Source organism: Juglans regia, chromosome 2, assembly GCF_001411555.2.
Source record: "Juglans regia cultivar Chandler chromosome 2, Walnut 2.0, whole genome shotgun sequence".
Lineage (NCBI taxonomy): Eukaryota > Viridiplantae > Streptophyta > Magnoliopsida > Fagales > Juglandaceae > Juglans > Juglans regia.
The window spans coordinates 33,880,353-33,898,382 of NC_049902.1; the positions used below are offsets into that span (position 1 = coordinate 33,880,353).

General features: G+C 32.2%; 1 protein-coding gene across 1 annotated transcript; it reads right to left on the reverse strand.

The window, feature by feature from the left end:
• Nucleotides 1–1,859: 1,859 nt before the first annotated feature.
• On the reverse strand, nt 1,860–9,229 carry LOC109012653 (sodium/calcium exchanger NCL-like). The gene is made up of 7 exons (XM_018994405.2): nt 8,606–9,229; nt 4,722–4,907; nt 4,231–4,412; nt 3,347–3,492; nt 2,995–3,271; nt 2,599–2,907; nt 1,860–2,329 (listed from the first exon to the last, which is right to left on the reverse strand). The coding sequence occupies exons 1-7, from the start codon at nt 9,015–9,017 to the stop codon at nt 2,081–2,083; spliced, it is 1,761 nt and encodes a 586-aa protein (XP_018849950.1). The 5' UTR covers nt 9,018–9,229; the 3' UTR covers nt 1,860–2,080.
• Nucleotides 9,230–18,030: the final 8,801 nt, after the last annotated feature.

Below are 18,030 nucleotides of genomic sequence, written 5' to 3' on the forward strand. Positions count from 1 at the left end.
TTGAGCTTTATTAAATTTAAGTGAAAGATAAAAATTAAGATATAAATAATTATGTAAAATTTTTTGAAATAAATGATAAAAATTAAATAAATAAAGATAAATTTTTTTGTTAAATTTAAGATTGAGCATGAAAGTCTATATATGCTTTTGAATCTGTAAACCGTAATTTGCGCCTGAACATGAAAGTCTTCCAACCAATACAAACAACTTCATGTACGTGTGAATGAGCTGCATGCAACGCAGAGAAACTATAGCCACAACAGATAATATAGACATCTGAGAGCGAGAGCTTCTGGTATGGTTTTGTGCGGCCATGATCATCACTGCATACATTCATACATAGAGAATGTACGTGGTGAGAGGGAGAAGAGTGTCGAAGAGCTTACGTGTCGTGAGAATTGAAGTGTTTGAATTGAAAAGTCTTCACCAAAGGAAAATAATAGTAGATAGTCCTACATGTCCTATCTGCCAACTAGAACGGTAGTACTAAGCTGTGGTCTGATTTGTGGTATGGTACTGTATCTAACCCAAAACAAAAGTGGTCAACCAGAGACCAAGATGATCATAATTTCATGCAATTATGGGAAAAGTATACTAAAAAGCTGCCGAAAGAGGACTTTGAATATATTTTCTTCTGACTAAGGAGAAATGAGTTTATCTTTTGAAGGAACAATGGCTAGCCTGAGGAGGATTGTCCAAGCAGCTAGCTCATCATGTTGAACTCCAAGCACATTTGTGTGGAAATTAATTAGGAAAAGCAGACTTTTAAGAAAAGGTGCCTGCCATTGTTATACTAAAATGGCATGGAGGGAAGCCTGGAATTGATTATGTTAATTGTTAAGGCCAACTGGGATGCAGCCATTGATACAAATAACAAAATGATGGGGATGGGAATAATTATTAGAGATAAAGTTTCAATCTCAAGTACCTGTAGTGTAAGGTGGCTCTGTGAAGAGCAATGGAGCTGTGTGTAGATCATCTGGATTTTAGAAATGTTGTCTTTGAAGGAGATGCTCATGAAGGGGTCATTAATATGGTCAATATCAATAGTGAAGATGATAATTAGTCATGGTATGGACAAATTATAGATGATATAAGATGCTTCTTAAGAGGGAGAAAATGATGGCCGGAAAGTTCAATTTACTCACAGAGGAAATGGTGTACTTAGCCCATCAACTTGCAAAGTTGGGTTTTACTTAGGATGAAGAAGAAGATGTTTGGATTGAAGAGGGTTCTCATATCATTAAAAAAATTATAGAAAGCCCAGTGGGGACGACATCTTTATCGTTTTTCTGTTTTGGATGTCCTATTTAAATGAGTCTGGGAATATCTGCTAGTTTGTTTGGCGGGCTGTTTGTTCCTCTCTATGAGACAAAATATATCAAGAGATAATCCTATCGTCTTGGTTGTTCTTTTGAATATTGCAGCAGGTTACATACAAGAAAGGAAGCCCCAATCTTTGGCATGTGAAGGGAAGAGTAAAGAAAGAGTAGAGAGAGATAGGGAGAAGTAGATTTTGGGGCCTTTTGCATCAATGTTTGTGATGTGTGGTTGGTGGGTGGGTGGATGGATGGATGGATGGAGGAGTCACGAGATTGTTAACAAACTGTTTGCGTTTGGATTGTGGGAATCTGATAGTGCTTTGTCTTTACCTTGTTTATACGGTGTCCTCATCTCTGACCTTTCATTATGGTTACAGATGGGTGTGGTCTTCACCCGCAAAGAAGTGAATCTGACTGTTCTTTGTCTTCACCGGCAAAGAAGTAACGGGGATTAACAATAGCCACCAGCAGACCTAAAGATTTTGTTCTTCAGGGATTTCATCAAACAGCAGCCAAAGGCCAAGAAAAAAAGATAATAAGTAGAAAATATACCAGACTTTGAAAGCAATAGTTATGCAATTACAAAATTGCCCATACTGTGGTTGCTCTCAAAAAAGTTTAAATATAAACCAAGACACACTTGAATGTATTACAAAATAAACAGTAACATCTGATTAAAAAAAAAAAACAACCTCCGTTCTACGTACAGGAAATGGAATATATCCTCTAATCAAAATTTTGTGTATTGAGCCGTGAATCTATGACCAGCCCAAAACATAATCGAGAACATAGATCAGGGCGAGGGAGAATGGGTAAAGTAGGAAAGCTACAAGAGATGTCCAAAGAGGGAAATTGGTGCGGAAGCTGGCAAAGCCACCCACCACAATGCAGACAATAATAATAACCAGCACTTCAGATGTGAAATCCCATGTCAATCCCCTAATGTAAACAAGGGCTAAGAACACTGAGAGGCAGAGGACATTATTCATTGTTACTGCCCCATATAGCTGCATGCACCAACAAATATATAAATTATAATCAATCACTTCAAATCAATCGAGGTTCAAGAGATGCAAAATATCGATATGTAATTCTACCAATCAATTATGAATTACATTTGACATCCATATTTTGGCTGATTTTTTTCCCTTAGCTAAGACACCAAAACACTATTTGGTATATATATATCTTGAAACTTCTGAAATTTATCCGGCATTCCACCCAATAGAACAAGCACTAGACATTGATATGAAGAGTGGGGGGGCGAGAAACAAACCTCAGAAAATGTTAAGGAGGCAGTTTTACGTGTGTCACGGCTAGCAAATATAATTGCTGTCACAGCTTCACTAGAGTTCGTAGCCAAAGGTAGAGCGATGAAGGAGATGAAGAAAGTAGGAATACTGGTGGCATCAGAAAAGTTGTCAACAGCATCTACCAAGGGGTCAGCAAATGCAGCAGCAATGAGAGTTCCCAGCAACAACAATAGCACTGCTTTGATAGATGTCCACCTGGAACCCCCAGCATCCTCCAATACTTCATCGCTTTCATCACCCACATACAACAAATCATGCTCTCTATCTGTGTCCTATAATAAATGAGTTTCCAAAGAAGTCAAGCATCTTGTTTGATATGAAAATCACGATTGAACACAATACAGGTCAACTTTAATTACCCGGTGAAAGGCATTTAAAAACCTAAGTGTGCGAGAACCAGGATCATCAGAGACAGTCTGTATAGTCATTGCCTTCTTCAGCCATTTAGAAATGCACTTGACAAACTCTGTCTTGTCAATGTGATCATCATGGGATGTATCAAAATCTCTCATTAATTTATCAACAGTATCATCCTTATTCAGGTCAATCTCTTCAAACCGAATTCCAACAACCAATGCTCTCAATTCACTATATGAAATTTTTCCATCTTCATTTGAGTCTACTACAGAAAACAACCTGTCATGATATTGAACAGAATTCAGCAAATACCAAGAAAAATTATGTAATGGGAAAAAAAAAAAAAAAACTAACTTTTTAATGCCTTCCTCATCAGGTTCACCGTTATCCTTGAACAGCCTTCCCACTGCCCGGTCTCTTAGATACCTTAGAAGTCCTAATATAACACGCTTGTGCTTAACATAAGATATTTTCCTCCTCTGGATCCATGGTTGAAGGACCTGCAAAAGGTTTTCCATGTTATCCATCCAACAACCAATGCTCTCAATTCACTATATGCAAAAGGAGCAAGGTTAAGATTATGGTTAATGGAATGTCCTCGCCTTCAAATTCCCTTAGCATCTAAAATTAAGTCATTAAACCCACACCAAGCATTTGACATGCTATGCATATTAATCTCAATTAGATTTTATACGGAATAGGATCAAACCTAAATCCACGGTAATCCCTCTTTCTTATTCTTTAGCAGGTGTGCCAAGTGCAAATTCCAAGCATCTAAAATTAAGTCATTAAAGCCACACCAAGCATTTAACAGGTAATGCGTATTAAGAATACAAGTTTAGTTTATCAATGCTACAAGCTTTCATCAGACCAAAAAAATAGCTCAATAGTTTGGCGTTGTCAAGCTTCTGAAGGGGCCAGAGTTCACTTCACTTCTAAAACCCCAGACTAAAACTCTTGCCATCCCCAAACTTGACTTCAACCATCTATTAATTAAAACCAGCAGTTTTAATAATCTGATCATGGACCAGTTTGGTTGCTTATCAGGACTTTCATTCTAACCAGCTAGAGTACAGGTTTAATAACGCTGTCTAAAACCCTCAGTAGAACAAATTTCCAAAGTTCCCACATCAGACAAAAAGGACCATCCAATATGATCCACAGGAGAAACGCAAATTTAGATAAGGATGGCTAATGAAACTGTACAGAAAATATAATTATGGCATATTCACACTTACCTGATAAAGACAATAGGAAATCAATAGTAGGAGAGAGACAATAAGTGCAATCAAGACTGCCAAGTGCCTTCCCGAGGTTGAACTGAGAACTTGCAGTATTTGAACGATTAAAAATGGGATGACAGAAATCATCATAATCCTTGCAGAATAACTAGTCCAGATATCAGTACTAACACCCGATTCTGCAACCATGGAGATTTTATTGGGTCATGAATCCATATAACACGTTTAATCCTACAGTTACAGAGCAGTTCGCTCTACAGGAAACATAAACAAACGATTCAGATGTCTAGGATAATAACTTAAACATCCATTCATAACTCTCACAAGTACACAATGCAATATAGTTCGGTGGATGGCATAATTTATGCATGTCTACTACATATCGGGTGGGTCCCATGTATACTTGCCTCAGGATCACATTAAAAAAGAGATATTATTGATACAGTTACAGATCAGGGACTACTAATAAGAAAACCAAACATACATACCCGTTAAGTTAAACCCTTTTGTATCTTGTGCATCTTGTGCAACTCCATCAACGAGGTCGCACTTGCCAACAATAACGCATGTTCCCCATATTATCGTAAGAAGCATAACAGTTGAACCAGCTAGCAAGCCCATGCCAACGGAAACTTGACTTTGAGCAGTTTCTGTGCTTCCTGAAAGACCGGATACTATACAAGGCAAGAGATTACAAGAAGCATTAGAAAATCAATCGAAAAGTGGGGAATTTTCAATGGCTCTTACAGATAAAATGCAGTAAGAAAGAGAAAGATAATAGAGTCAAATTTATGTAAGATAAAGTATTGATTGAGAAACAAACAGATTGAAAATATTTACACAAAACGGTAACATAAGAGCACTAATCAGTAACTGGTCAGACCTTCTGAGCACAATGAACCAAACGAGAGCATATACGACATCTAAGTAAACTAAAATTAGCAAATTTTGGAGAAGTTTGAGGTTTAATTCACACCCTAAGTGAGCTATGATAAAAACAATGATAAGTAAATTAATGGTTAAATCAATATCATCAGTTTTTTCTTTTTAATTTTCAAGGATAAAAAATAATCAGGAAAGCTTCAAGACTTCTTAACGCTACCAAAATTCAGTAGCAAACTTCCTAGTTCTTTCAAATTATCCAAGAAGTTCCATTTTAACCCAATAGGAAAACAAAATAGCATTATTTAGAGTCCTGGTTTATTAGTCCGCAACAAATGAGCAAACTGTTTGAATTTCCTACACCGTATTTGCTCACCTTATCCACTACGAAGCAGTCAAAACCCAAAAGCAAATTCATTGCCACCAGTCTTATCAAATGTACAAAGTACCAACAGAAATGGGTAAACCTAAAAGGTCGTTCAACAGCCACCAACTATTGCTCCCGATCGCAGCTACCCATGACATGACACAGTGACTTCTTTTAATTTTTTTTTTAATGAAAAAAAAAAAAAAAAGGAGAAGGCACTTTCCTTTTAAAGCATTTCCGTATCGCTGTTATCCCTAAATTAAAAAAAAAAAAAATTTAAAAAATTTCAAAAATTCACTCCCGTCCCATTTCCTAATTTAGAATTTTGGTTTAAGGGTTGAACAATAATTTCTTAAATATAAAAAATTACTATTCATCCTCTAAATCATTTTTTGTTAATATTTTATTCTAATAAATAAAATATATTTTTCTTCTAATCAATTACATTTTCTCTTATATTCATATTTATTATAATTTTAAATAATAATTTTAAAAATAATTTAAATAAGTACTAAAATATAAAAATAATAATTTTAAAAATATTATCAGATCTGTAAAAAAATAATTTAAATTTTTGTTTAAAATATTCACTACAATAATAGTTCAAAACATAAGAAAAAATATTAAGTAGTTAAGTTTATAAATAGAAGTGAGAGAAAAAAATAATAAAGAAAGAATAGAAGAATATTATTTTAATAGAAGTGAGAAATGATAGAAAATGAGATGTAGAAGGTTTTTTAAAAATGAGTAAAATTTAAGATAAAATTATAGAAAGTGTCCTTTTTAGCTAAAATTTAAGAAAAAATTTAGGAATCAGATGTGAATGCTCTTAGAGCCAAAAACCAAACTCCTGAAAACACAGTGGCTTTTTTTCCCTTGTTTCAGTCCTAGTTTGTATTCAAAACCCACCTCAATTCATCTCATCTCATCGTTACAACTTTTTCAAATTCTCACACAAAATATAATAAATAATTCAACTTTTTTAAATCCTAAAATAATTTTTTAAAATTCTCACATAAAATATAATAAATAATTCGATTTTTATTCTACTATTCACAAACTATTTTAACCTATTTCAACTCATCTATAAATCCAAAACAAATCTCCGAGAACAAGAATAATATCCAGATCTGAACTATTCCTTCCACACCCGATACAAATTATTTCCCGGCCTACTTGAATCTAATCCAAATTGTATAAACAATGCATTAAAAATTCTTTAAAAAAAAAAAATCCAATGTAGATACCTACTTGATGGTGATGCATGTATGATAATTTTAAAATTTATCAATAGTCAAGAAAAAATTGGACCAGAAAGTTATTTTCGGAAAATGATTTTAAAAACGAGAGATTTGGCAAAAAAATCACACGAAGTTGCATTTCCATGAACATTTAAAAAACTGATAGATTTAGATAGACCTTCAAACCTATATTTCTAAAGACTCTGTTTTCGAGAGAAAAGGCGTAGCTTGAGTTTGAAGAAGACGAAGGAAAGGGCGTAGCTTGAAGAAGTTTTATTTTTGGGAAAAAGGGCCTAGCTTAAAGGAGATGAAGTCTAATTTTTGCTTGAAGAAGACCTAATTTTTTAATTTATTAAGTCATGCCACACGGGACGCCACATCAAGCGGGATGGTCAAGTGGGAAGGGAAAGCGGTGAGCGTAGCTTTTTCCTTTCATTTGTGCTTTTTTTTTTTTCCTTCCCACGTCGTCTTCCAGAATTCCCATTCCATTTCGCCTCTCTGAATTTTTTTTTCTTTCATTTTTGCTTTCCTTTTTTTTCCTTCCCAAGTCGTCTTCCCCATTTCATTTCGTCTTCCGAATCCGAATCCTTATTCCATTTCGTCTCTCTATATTTTTTTTCCTTTTGTTTTGCTTTCCATTATTTTTCCTTTCCATTTCGTCTTCCCCTCCAACCAATTTCGTCATTAATGGCTGTATGACCTCAAGAAAGGAACATGAGATTTAAAAAATAAAAAATAAAAAGGCAAAAACACAGTCCCATTACATATTTGATCAAAAGATAGCATGAAATCATCACATGTAACTGAAACAGAGCAAGACAGGGAAGAAGTAGGACACGTGGAATTTAGTCTAGATCAGAACAAAGCAACTGATGTAAACTTTATGTCTAGAAAATGTTTTCTTTTCCAAAATACCCATTCAGTAATTATCAAAATTAAAGCATGTATACCATTCAGAATTAGGAAATCAAAAGATAAAAATAGGATCTGTAGCAAAAATGCAGATCCATTAAGAAATTGAAAGAAAATCTTTGAAGGAGGCATGCATTTATGTCCTTAAGACCATGTACAGCTGAAATGAAAACAGAAAAAAATGGATAGAAGGTAATTAGAATATCAATTGGATGATAGTATCTGGGGAGATCTGAAAGAGAACGAAAAAAAGCAAGAAACAAATTACAAAAGAACAGTAAGGGAGATGATGAGTGAAAGAGAAAGATGATCGGCGAGTATGGAGAAGACGAGATGAAATGGCAAAGACGTGGGAAGAAAAATTAAAGGGAAGCAAAATTGAAAAAATAAAAAATAACCTGTCACGTCAAGCGGAGGAAGAGGAAACTGTAGATGTAAATAAAAAAATAAAAATAATACACGGAAATTGGAATCTGGGCCCAAAAGTTGATTCGTCTCAACTTAGGGTCAGGAACTATTACAGTTGAGGAACCGGGAAGGGTAGGATGCGAAACAAACTGAATCAGAGAATTTTATGGCCATCTCAACAGATTCACAGCAAGAATATTCTTTTTTCTATATATATAAAAGATTTTTAAGAAATTGTTTCTGTTAGAAGTTTTTGATCGAGGAAATTATAGGGGGGAGAAAAAAACTTAAATAGGATCCAAAATTCTTTTTCTTTTTTTTTTTTTTTCTTATGACCAGTCTATCTTATATTTAGTTGCTGAGAAAATCTAGAAGAGTGGAAAAAAGAAGGAGAGAAAGAAAGAAACTCGACATGTTAACATTAACTTCCGAGTTTCAAATTTTTCTTCCGCTTTTCAACAGACAAACAGACCAAAGAAACAAAAAGAAAAAATAGATCCAAATTAAAAAATTTTCAACAAAAAAAATAGAGAAAAATCGAGAAGTGAATAAAAGTGCGCACCGAGAATAAGCATGGCATCCGGAAGGGCGCCGAGGATTGGAAGGAACAACCCGCCGATAATACCAGGACCAAGAATCTCCAACAAGAGCTCGCTGCCATTGGACAAATAGGTGGCGGAGAGGAACATCAGGTAGCCATAGACGAGGATGAGGAAGATATTTCCGAGGATGGTTGTGGTGCACGGCAAGAACCCGTAGGTCTGCTCGCAAGTGGACTCGGCAGAGAAGGAAGATGATCGGTTGAGAGCGAGGTAGGGCGGGCCACGGAGCTGCTGGACCCCATCGGAGACTAGATCAGAAGATAAAGAGAAGTACGTACGGTGGGTGATGAAGCGGCCATAGGAGGGATCGCACAAGATTAGGAAGAAGAAGAGGAGGAGGAGGAGGAAGGAGAGGGTTAGATGCTTGGACATGGCCTTAGAAGAAGGGTTTTAGGCCGGGGATGGGGATTTTGGGGGGAGTGTTGATCACTACTTAAGATATCTGAGAGTGAGAGCTTCTGGAATGGTTTTGTGCGGACATGTTCATCAGTACATAAGTATATACATACACACAGAATGTGGTGAGAGGTCGAAGAGTGTCGTCTCACGAATTGAATTGCTTGAATTTCGTAAATGGGAAGCCCAGTGGGGACGACATCTTCTCGTTTTTTCCATTTTGGATGCCTAATTTAATGAGTCGGGCTGGAAAATCACATGCAGAAAGGAAAATTATTTAAAATATGAATAATTCAGTAATCTTATTTAATTCAAAAACAATAAATATATCATTACAAATATTTATATGAATTCTATTTCTTAATAACATATATTTAATAATAAATTCAAAAATATGTATATAAGTCATGAAAAACTCTGCTTACAACTGATTGAAAAACTCCCACGTAACCGATTACATAAAAAAGTTTATTTTTTTTCACCTCTCATTTCGTTCCTTCGTCTACCATGATGTTTTCATGCTCTTAGAGTATTTTTAATGGATTAGTTAAAAATTAAATTTATTAAGTACTTAGTTATTAGAAAGTAAAATATGCTCACAATAGATTAGAAAATTTATTTGAAATTTAGTTACAGTAGCTTTAAAAAAAAATTTAAAATTTAAAAATACCATACATACATCAAATATATATTTTATCAATTATTTCTCTCTCTTTCTTCTATCACATATTTTATCACAATTATTATATTAATTTGAATTAGTGATATATTAATTTAATTAGAATATGGTTATTAATTAATATATAATAGTAAAATTAAAAAAATTAATAATTAAAAAAATTAAATATTTTTGAAATTATTAATTACTCATTACTATATAATGAATAAATGAATAATCTAATGTAAAAATTTGATGTGAATAACTAAAATTAAATTCATCTTATATTATTTTATTATTATATAATAAAAAATAACTATTTTAATATGAAAATTTATGTGAATAAAATAACTAAAAGTTAAATTTTTTTTATATTCATAAAAAATGTCTTTTATCTTTGATTAATGATACTCATATTACGTTTGGTTTGTGAGAATATATAAGAAGTATTGAGAATGTTTGTGAATAGTTATGAGTAGAGATTGAAGTGGATTTGTAGATCTCATTGAGAGTATTTTAAATTGTTTTGATGTATGAAGTATATTGAGTTATTGACTTTTGGATAAATAATTAAAAAATGTGTGGGTCCCATCAATAATTGATTTTTTTTAATGATGATTTTATTTATATATAATAGTGATAAATATTATAGTGATTTTATTTTTTATTTATATATAATATTAATAAATATTATAGTAATTTTATTTTTTATTTATATTTAATAGTGATAAATATTATAGTAATTTTATTTTTTATTTATATATAATAGTGATAAATATTATAGAATGTTTGTGAATAGTTATGAGTTAAGATTGAAGTGGGTTTGTGGGTCTCATTGAGAGTATTTTGAGTTGTTTGGATATATGAAGTAGGCCTGGGCAAAAAACCCGTGGACCCGTCACGTCCGAATAATCCGACCCGACCCGACCGATAAAATGCGAGCCAAATGTATTTGCGTGTCGAACCCGTCAAATGTCGGTTTTAACCCATCTAAAGTGCATACTTCGAATGCTCCCTAGCTATTTGATCCAACGGTCACGAAAAAACCCTTTCTTTCTAACATAAGTCGAATGCCATCTACACTTCCAGACTTTCAGTTCCTTCTTTGCAAGACACAACTCGAAACAACCATCTTTCAACACGAACAATCATATTCTCCGCATATCTTCATCTTCTTCAGCGACCTATGATAGGGAGTCTTGCCCGAGAACCAGCCCGTCGTTGTCAAGGCCAAACTCGTCTCCAAGATCACCGAGAAGAAGATCAAAGAGGCCAGTGGGGCCTTGGTTCTCACTACTTAGGAAGTTTTGTGATTTGTGGGTTCATATGCTTTGGAATTTTGTGTTTGATGGTTTGATTAATTTGAACTTGTTTTGTTTGTTCTTTTATTTTGGTTCGTTCTTTATCGTAATTTTCAATTTTGAGGTTGCAGAAAATGATTTTGTGGTCAATAACAATGGAAGTTCATCAGAGATAATGATCAATCAAAGAAATTATAGGTGTGTAAATTCTAAATTCTCGTTGAAAAGAATAAATCTAGAGCTTGCAAATTTTCTGTCGGATGATACGCTGCCATCTTTGAAAAATAAGAACATTGAAAAATAAAAAATAAAAAAGGAAGAAGATGGAGAAGAGAGGTGCTTATCAGACTTGACTTTCAGTAGATCAGACCAAACTGACATGTGCTGCGGATCGGGTCGGGTCAGGGCCATATACTGTGCGGTTTGGTCGGGTTGCAGCTCTAGTATAAAGTATGTTGAATTGTTGATTTTTAGATAGATAATTAAAAAATATATGGATCTTATTAATGATTAATTTTTTTTTAATCATAATTTTATTTATATAATAATAATAATAAATATTATAATGAAAAGACTTTGAAAAGACCTTAATATAAAGATAATTCCCTGTATTTAATATGTGGAATATTTTTATTAATTTTAGAAAGTATTAAGATATCTTCAATACCCAACTCTGAATGACTTTGGATCTGTGGGTAAAGAAGATGCAGAGAGTGATTGGAGTGGTCCCATGCAAAGAGAGGGGAAGTGGTGGTGGGTCCCATTTCTTTTCGGTGGGTTTTTTTTATTTTAATTAAAAAAATAAAATAAATAATTTAAAAAAAAGGCTGATTGTACTGCAGTTTTCACTTTTCATAGCCAGTTGTACGGGAAAGAACAGATTAGCTGCTGACAGTCTTCACGTCAAAAAAATGTTCAAACCACCCACAGATCCGATTGGAAACTACTCCTTCCTCCCTCGTAAATAATGCAACTACCTACCTACCCCCCAACTTTGAAGGTTAGCGTCTTTGTTTTTTTTGATAAAATGAAATTAATGAAATGAAATATTAATAAAATATATTTTTTAATATTATTTTTATTTTTAAATTTAAAAACATTAAATTATTTATTTTATTTTATATAAAAATTTATAATAATAAAATAAAATAAAAATAATTATAAAATCGAGATCTTAAGATTAGAACTAACTACATCTAGATTTTAAAATAATTTATAAATAATAATAAATAAATACTAAATAGTACTAAATGAAGTGAGGTAGTCTGCGCACTAACTAATAATAGGGTACCCTTTGACCACAGTCTATTTTCAAGGGACCTTGTTATCCATCCGTCTATATCATATGTCACGTCTATTTTAATTTTTTTATTAAATTAATTAAAATTTTTTATTTGTCATTCATATATTATATACTTAATCAGAGAAAAAAAAAATCAAAAAAATCATGACATAACATCCCTGAATTCAAGATGCTTAACTGTCTCTTTTATTTTCTCAGCAAAAACTTGAAGAAGTAATAAACCTTAAAAAAATAGAAATAATATATAATATGGTGGATTTTTTTCAATTTACTATTTATTTGAATATTCAACATAAAATTAACATTACTATAGGAATAAGATCAAATAATATTATATAATTTATATACCAAAATAATTCGGAGAAATAATAAGAAAATCTCAACATATGAAAGAAATATCTACGCAAAAAGAGGAGTGGTAAGAGTATGAGCCTAAAGGCGAATGCATGATTAAATTAACTAAAATCGTCAAATGTCAATGGTCTAAAGATTCTTTAACTAAATTAAACAACATGCAGTGATCATCAATTAGTACACGTGATAATTACTGGATTTAAATAACAATATATTCAAAAATTCAAAGAAGGGAAGGGGATGCAACTTGAGTAAAACTTTATATTAAATTTGGATTGGGACTTTATATTAAATTTGATTTAAATTAATAAAATAAAAAAATGAGCACGGAAATAGATCAAATTGATGCCAAGGTCAATAATATTATAAAAAATATTTATATAAAAATTGAAATAATTTACTAGAATTATAAAGGTAGTTAGAAATTATTATATCACTTATTTAATTGTATTATTGTATTGATTTTAACGAAATCTTTTAAAGAAAAATCCAATACAATTCTCTTGATGTATCATTTAAAAAAAATATTAATATGTCTTCTCATTTTGACTGCTCATATGTATATATATATTTTAATTAATAATTAATGAAGTAACTATTAGTATATTATTTTTTTATTTTTTTAAAATTTTTAAAAATATAAACAAAATGTGAAAAACATAAATAAAAAAAATAAAAAATATGAATTTTACCTATACGACATGCCTAGCTGTCACTACTGGCAGTAGCCGAACATAACTTTTAAGAAAATTCCAAAAGTACTAGCTAGCTAGAGCACCAACAAATTAATTAAAGCGTTTGTTAATTAATTATTGTATAATCATGCAAATCAATGGTAAAATAAATAATTAATTAACCATTAATATAATTCTTATATTAAGTGGGCCAATTAAAAGTGTTACTATTATAATTAATATCCTAATTAGTGGTCCAATTAGGTTGTGTTTGGATGTTGAAGTGAGTTGAATTGAGTTGAGTTGAGATGATAAAATATTGTTAGAATATTATTTTTTAATATTATTATTATTTTGAGATTTGAAAAAATTGAATTGTTTATTATATTTTATATTAAAATTTGAAAAAGTTATAATGATGAGTTGAGATGAGTTTGGTAACCTAACTCACCCTTAGGCAGTATATCTCAAGATTTGCGCTCTTTGTTGGTTGGTGGCAAGTTGGCAACGTTATCATGTAACGTCCCCCCACCTTTATTAAAAGTAAGGTTTTTGTTTTTTTCAATGTTTTTTTAATTTTAAACGAAATAATGGTTCTTTAATAGAAATCTCTTGAGATTTGAAACTTTTAGAAGTTTTTAATTGAGATTTAAAATTTATTAATATTTGAGTGAGTTTTTCATACATGAATTATATTAAACAATTAAACCAACTCACTATTATTTATAAATTATTTTAAAATTATAAAATTATAAAATCCCTACATATATATATATATATCATGATGTCCTGTCAATGATCCTCAACATGGCCCTGCTGCCATGCGAAGAATACGCTCCACATCTTTGTTTGGAGGTGCCGACTTCGACGGTTAATTGGCATGGATATGGCAAATAAAGTAAAGGTTGGTTTGGTGCGTTGAAAAGTGGATAACATGGTAGCTAGCTGGCCTGGGGGGGGGGGGACTAAATTTTTTAAGTGGGGACACACTTATGGCATTGCATGAAAGTCATCAAGTTCTGGTCTTCATGACAATCAAGAAATATATAGAGTGAAAGTTACGTGAAAACGCAGCCGGCAGTTATTATATCAAAAGACAATGTACTTTTAATTTTAGACTTATTAGACCCTTTTTTTTTTTTTTAATAGAATGGAATGGATTAAGATAAAAATTAAAAATAAATTAAAATATTATTAAAATATATTTTTAATATTATTTTTATTTTAAAATTTAAAAGAATTAAATTATTTATTTTATTTTACATAAAAATTTAAAAAAATTATAATAATTAAATAAGATGAATTGAAAAAAATTATAAAAATATCTAAATAATTTAGTTTACATGAATGATTGATTGATTGAGAAAAGAATTAAATTAAAAGAAAATTCTATTCAGAAGTTCCATTATTTTGCACACTCCGCACACCTTCCACGTCATGGGTTTGGATTGTCAATTTTATTCTTATTTAAAGAGAATAATTTATGACCAATCGGTCTACTATCTTCCAAATAACAATCCTCTAATGATTGTGCCAAGTAGGCCTTCCATATCAGCTCTCATGTGTCTAGAGCATAAAGAAACAAAAAACCTTCACCCTCTCAGCAACCCTTCCCCTCTCCTCCCGCTTAAAAAAGTAGTACTGTTCATCCAATCCGACCTGATCAATGGCAATTCCGTTTGGTCGATTATCCGATCAAAAAAAATATCGGATAAACGGGTATTTCAACCAGACTTTTTTTTTTAATTTTAAAATTTTTTTATGTATGTGGTAATAATCTTAAAAATCTTGATTAACATTCTATACAAAAAAGTTGAAGGAAACAAAATCAATACATAGATTAAGAAATCACTTAAAAGTTAGTTATCAAATTAAAAAAAGTAATACTAAAAAGAAAAAGAAGAAAAGTGACTAAAGACATATTAAGGCTTCATTTGTTTTCACAATTCCTTTCAACTCATATTCTCTTATTTAATCGAATCATTATAATTTTTTAAAATTTTTATACACAGTTCAATTTTTTAAATTTTAAAATAAAAATAATATTAAAAAATATATATTATTTTATTTAATTTTTAAATTTTAATTTCAATTAAAATCAACACATTTCATTTCATCTATAAAAAACGAGGCCTTACGAACATACATACCGATAGACAAGTATAATGTACAAGGGAGCACGTATTTCATTTTACAATAAATTATAAAATCTTGTTTTTGGGCCAGTTGGGATAAAGGTTATTAAATTATCACAGGCTTTTTGGACGTGAGCCTACAAGTTGACATGCTGTCATGCACCATAAGAGATTTAAGACAAGGCAAATGGCGGTACATAAATTAAACTTTTTGGCTCGTTTATGGAAAGGGTTACGAAGTTACGGGTAACGAGTAATTAGCCGATACCGAACCGTTTTATATGGAAAAAAAATGGAAGCGGAATTATTTACCCGTTTTACATTTCGGGTCAATTAAATAAGTCCGGGTCTGTTACACGGTTGTTCAGCCCCACCAAAAACCTCGAGAGCCCCTCTCCCCCTTACACAGAAACAAAAACCCACCTTTCTAGGACCAGAACCTCGAAGCCGACCCCAGGACCATTTGAGACAGGTTCTTTCCCTTTCCCAGCCCACAACCACACTGAAAAATAGGTAAAAGAGACTGTCATAGTTTGACCCCCAACAATGGTTAGAAAGCATTTTTATTTTATAAATTAACGAACTCTTTGATAATAAAGATTTGTTGAAAAATGAGGAGAAACATGAAATAATTAGAAGTGGTGCCTGCATGTTACAATAACCACTCCGTTGGGCAAATATCAAATTCCTTATTAGAGAGATAAAGCTCATCAATCTCTATTGCCAATTTCAGAAAGGCCAAAGCTTCACAAAATCAAAAGCATGATTAAATGTAGGGGTGCTCATCTGGGTTCCGACCTGGGAACTGGATGAATCTGAGTTTTTAAAACCCGCAAATTCGGATAACGTGTTGTACTCGGTTTTTTTTTTAATTCCATGTAAAGCGTTTAGAAGCATCATATATATATATATATATATATATATATTTTTTTTTTATAAAATCCTATAATTAAAATGTTGAAAAGCATAATTCTTCTATACTTATTAAACAAATTTTAAAAAAGTGTTGAAAATCATAATTTTTTTTATAAAAGCATAATATTTTATGAAAACAATTTCTGAATCATCATTAAAAAAATATAATACTAACATTTTACAGAATAATAAAAATATATAAAAATAAAAAACTAAAATGCATGCAATCCACTACATATTACAATATTTTGTTATTTACACATTACATTACATTGCAAAATAGGAAAACTACAATATATGAATTACAAAATAATTATGGCAAGTAGAACTTCAAGTGATCTGACAGAGAGATCCTGCATATTCTGTAAGCAAAAACGAAGAAGCTAATGTTAGTTGAAAAATAGTGACAATTCACGGAAGGGAAAATGTCACAATTCAGACCCATGACACCGACAACCCCACCCAACTGTTCTTACAAGACTTGTGGGATACAGATCACATCTTTCCCATCTAACTATCCTAGCTATGATGAGGCAATGCAAAATTGAACCAAAAAAGAAAATTAATTAGTTACTAAATGTGGCAACATAATAATAATGGCTCCTAAGTAATGAATATTAGTGAGCAAGGAGGCTCATGCATCACATAAATGACATTATCATAAAAGAAGGCATAAAGCAATGGAGTACCAAGGAAATTTTTGAGCTTATTAGAGCATAAAACAATGAGTATCAAGCATAAAGCATAAAGCAAAGCAGAAGTTATATGTCCACGATCCAAATCTCACAAACCCAGTCAAGATCTTATAAGGAATTTAGAAGACTATGTGGTTATGAATATTTTCACCCGTCTCCCTTCTAGGTCTCACAAACCCAGATCTAACCCGTAAAAACACTACACAAAGATTACTCCATTCAAACATTCACATCAAAATAAACTCAAAATCAAGCCAAGCCAGTCGTAGAAAGCAAGCCAAGACCAAAAAAAATAGCAGATCTAACAAAATATCAAAATGAAAAACTACATTTATGTTAAGAATAGCTAAGGCTATAAACAACTAATTAACTTGTTAACTCTCTTAGCCGTGGCCATTAAAAAGACCTAAGGCCAAATGAGAAATTATAATCTTCTGTAGAAAGGGCATATTATTTAAGCCATTTTATTAGCAAAATAACAAAAAAAACCTAGATCTATCAAACTAACAGCATATACATACCCATGTTTAACAAAAAAAAAAACCCAAATCTTACTTGAGTAAAAGCTACACAAGCTGTAGCATTTCATTGTCGTCATTCCAAGGTAATAAAATAGACTCAAATCGGAATAAAACGGACCCAAATTGCAGAGAACAAATCTTGGGTCATGAGGAGGAGGCGAGTCGGCAACGACGATGATGGGGTCACGAGGATGACGGGGTTTCTTCGATTGGCACTAAGGGGGAAGGCTAGGGTTTCTTCGTCGGCACTGAGGGAGGGATGCGGTGAGGGCGAAGGAAATGTGGCGACGGAGTCACGATGGCGGCGGCTAGGGACCTAGGGTTTCTGCTTCTGCCGCAGCGCAACGAGAGAGAGAGCGAGAGACTAGAGACTAGAGAGAGAGAGAGAGAAGTGAGTCGGGGGGCAATCACACGGGGGATTTTTTTTAAAAGA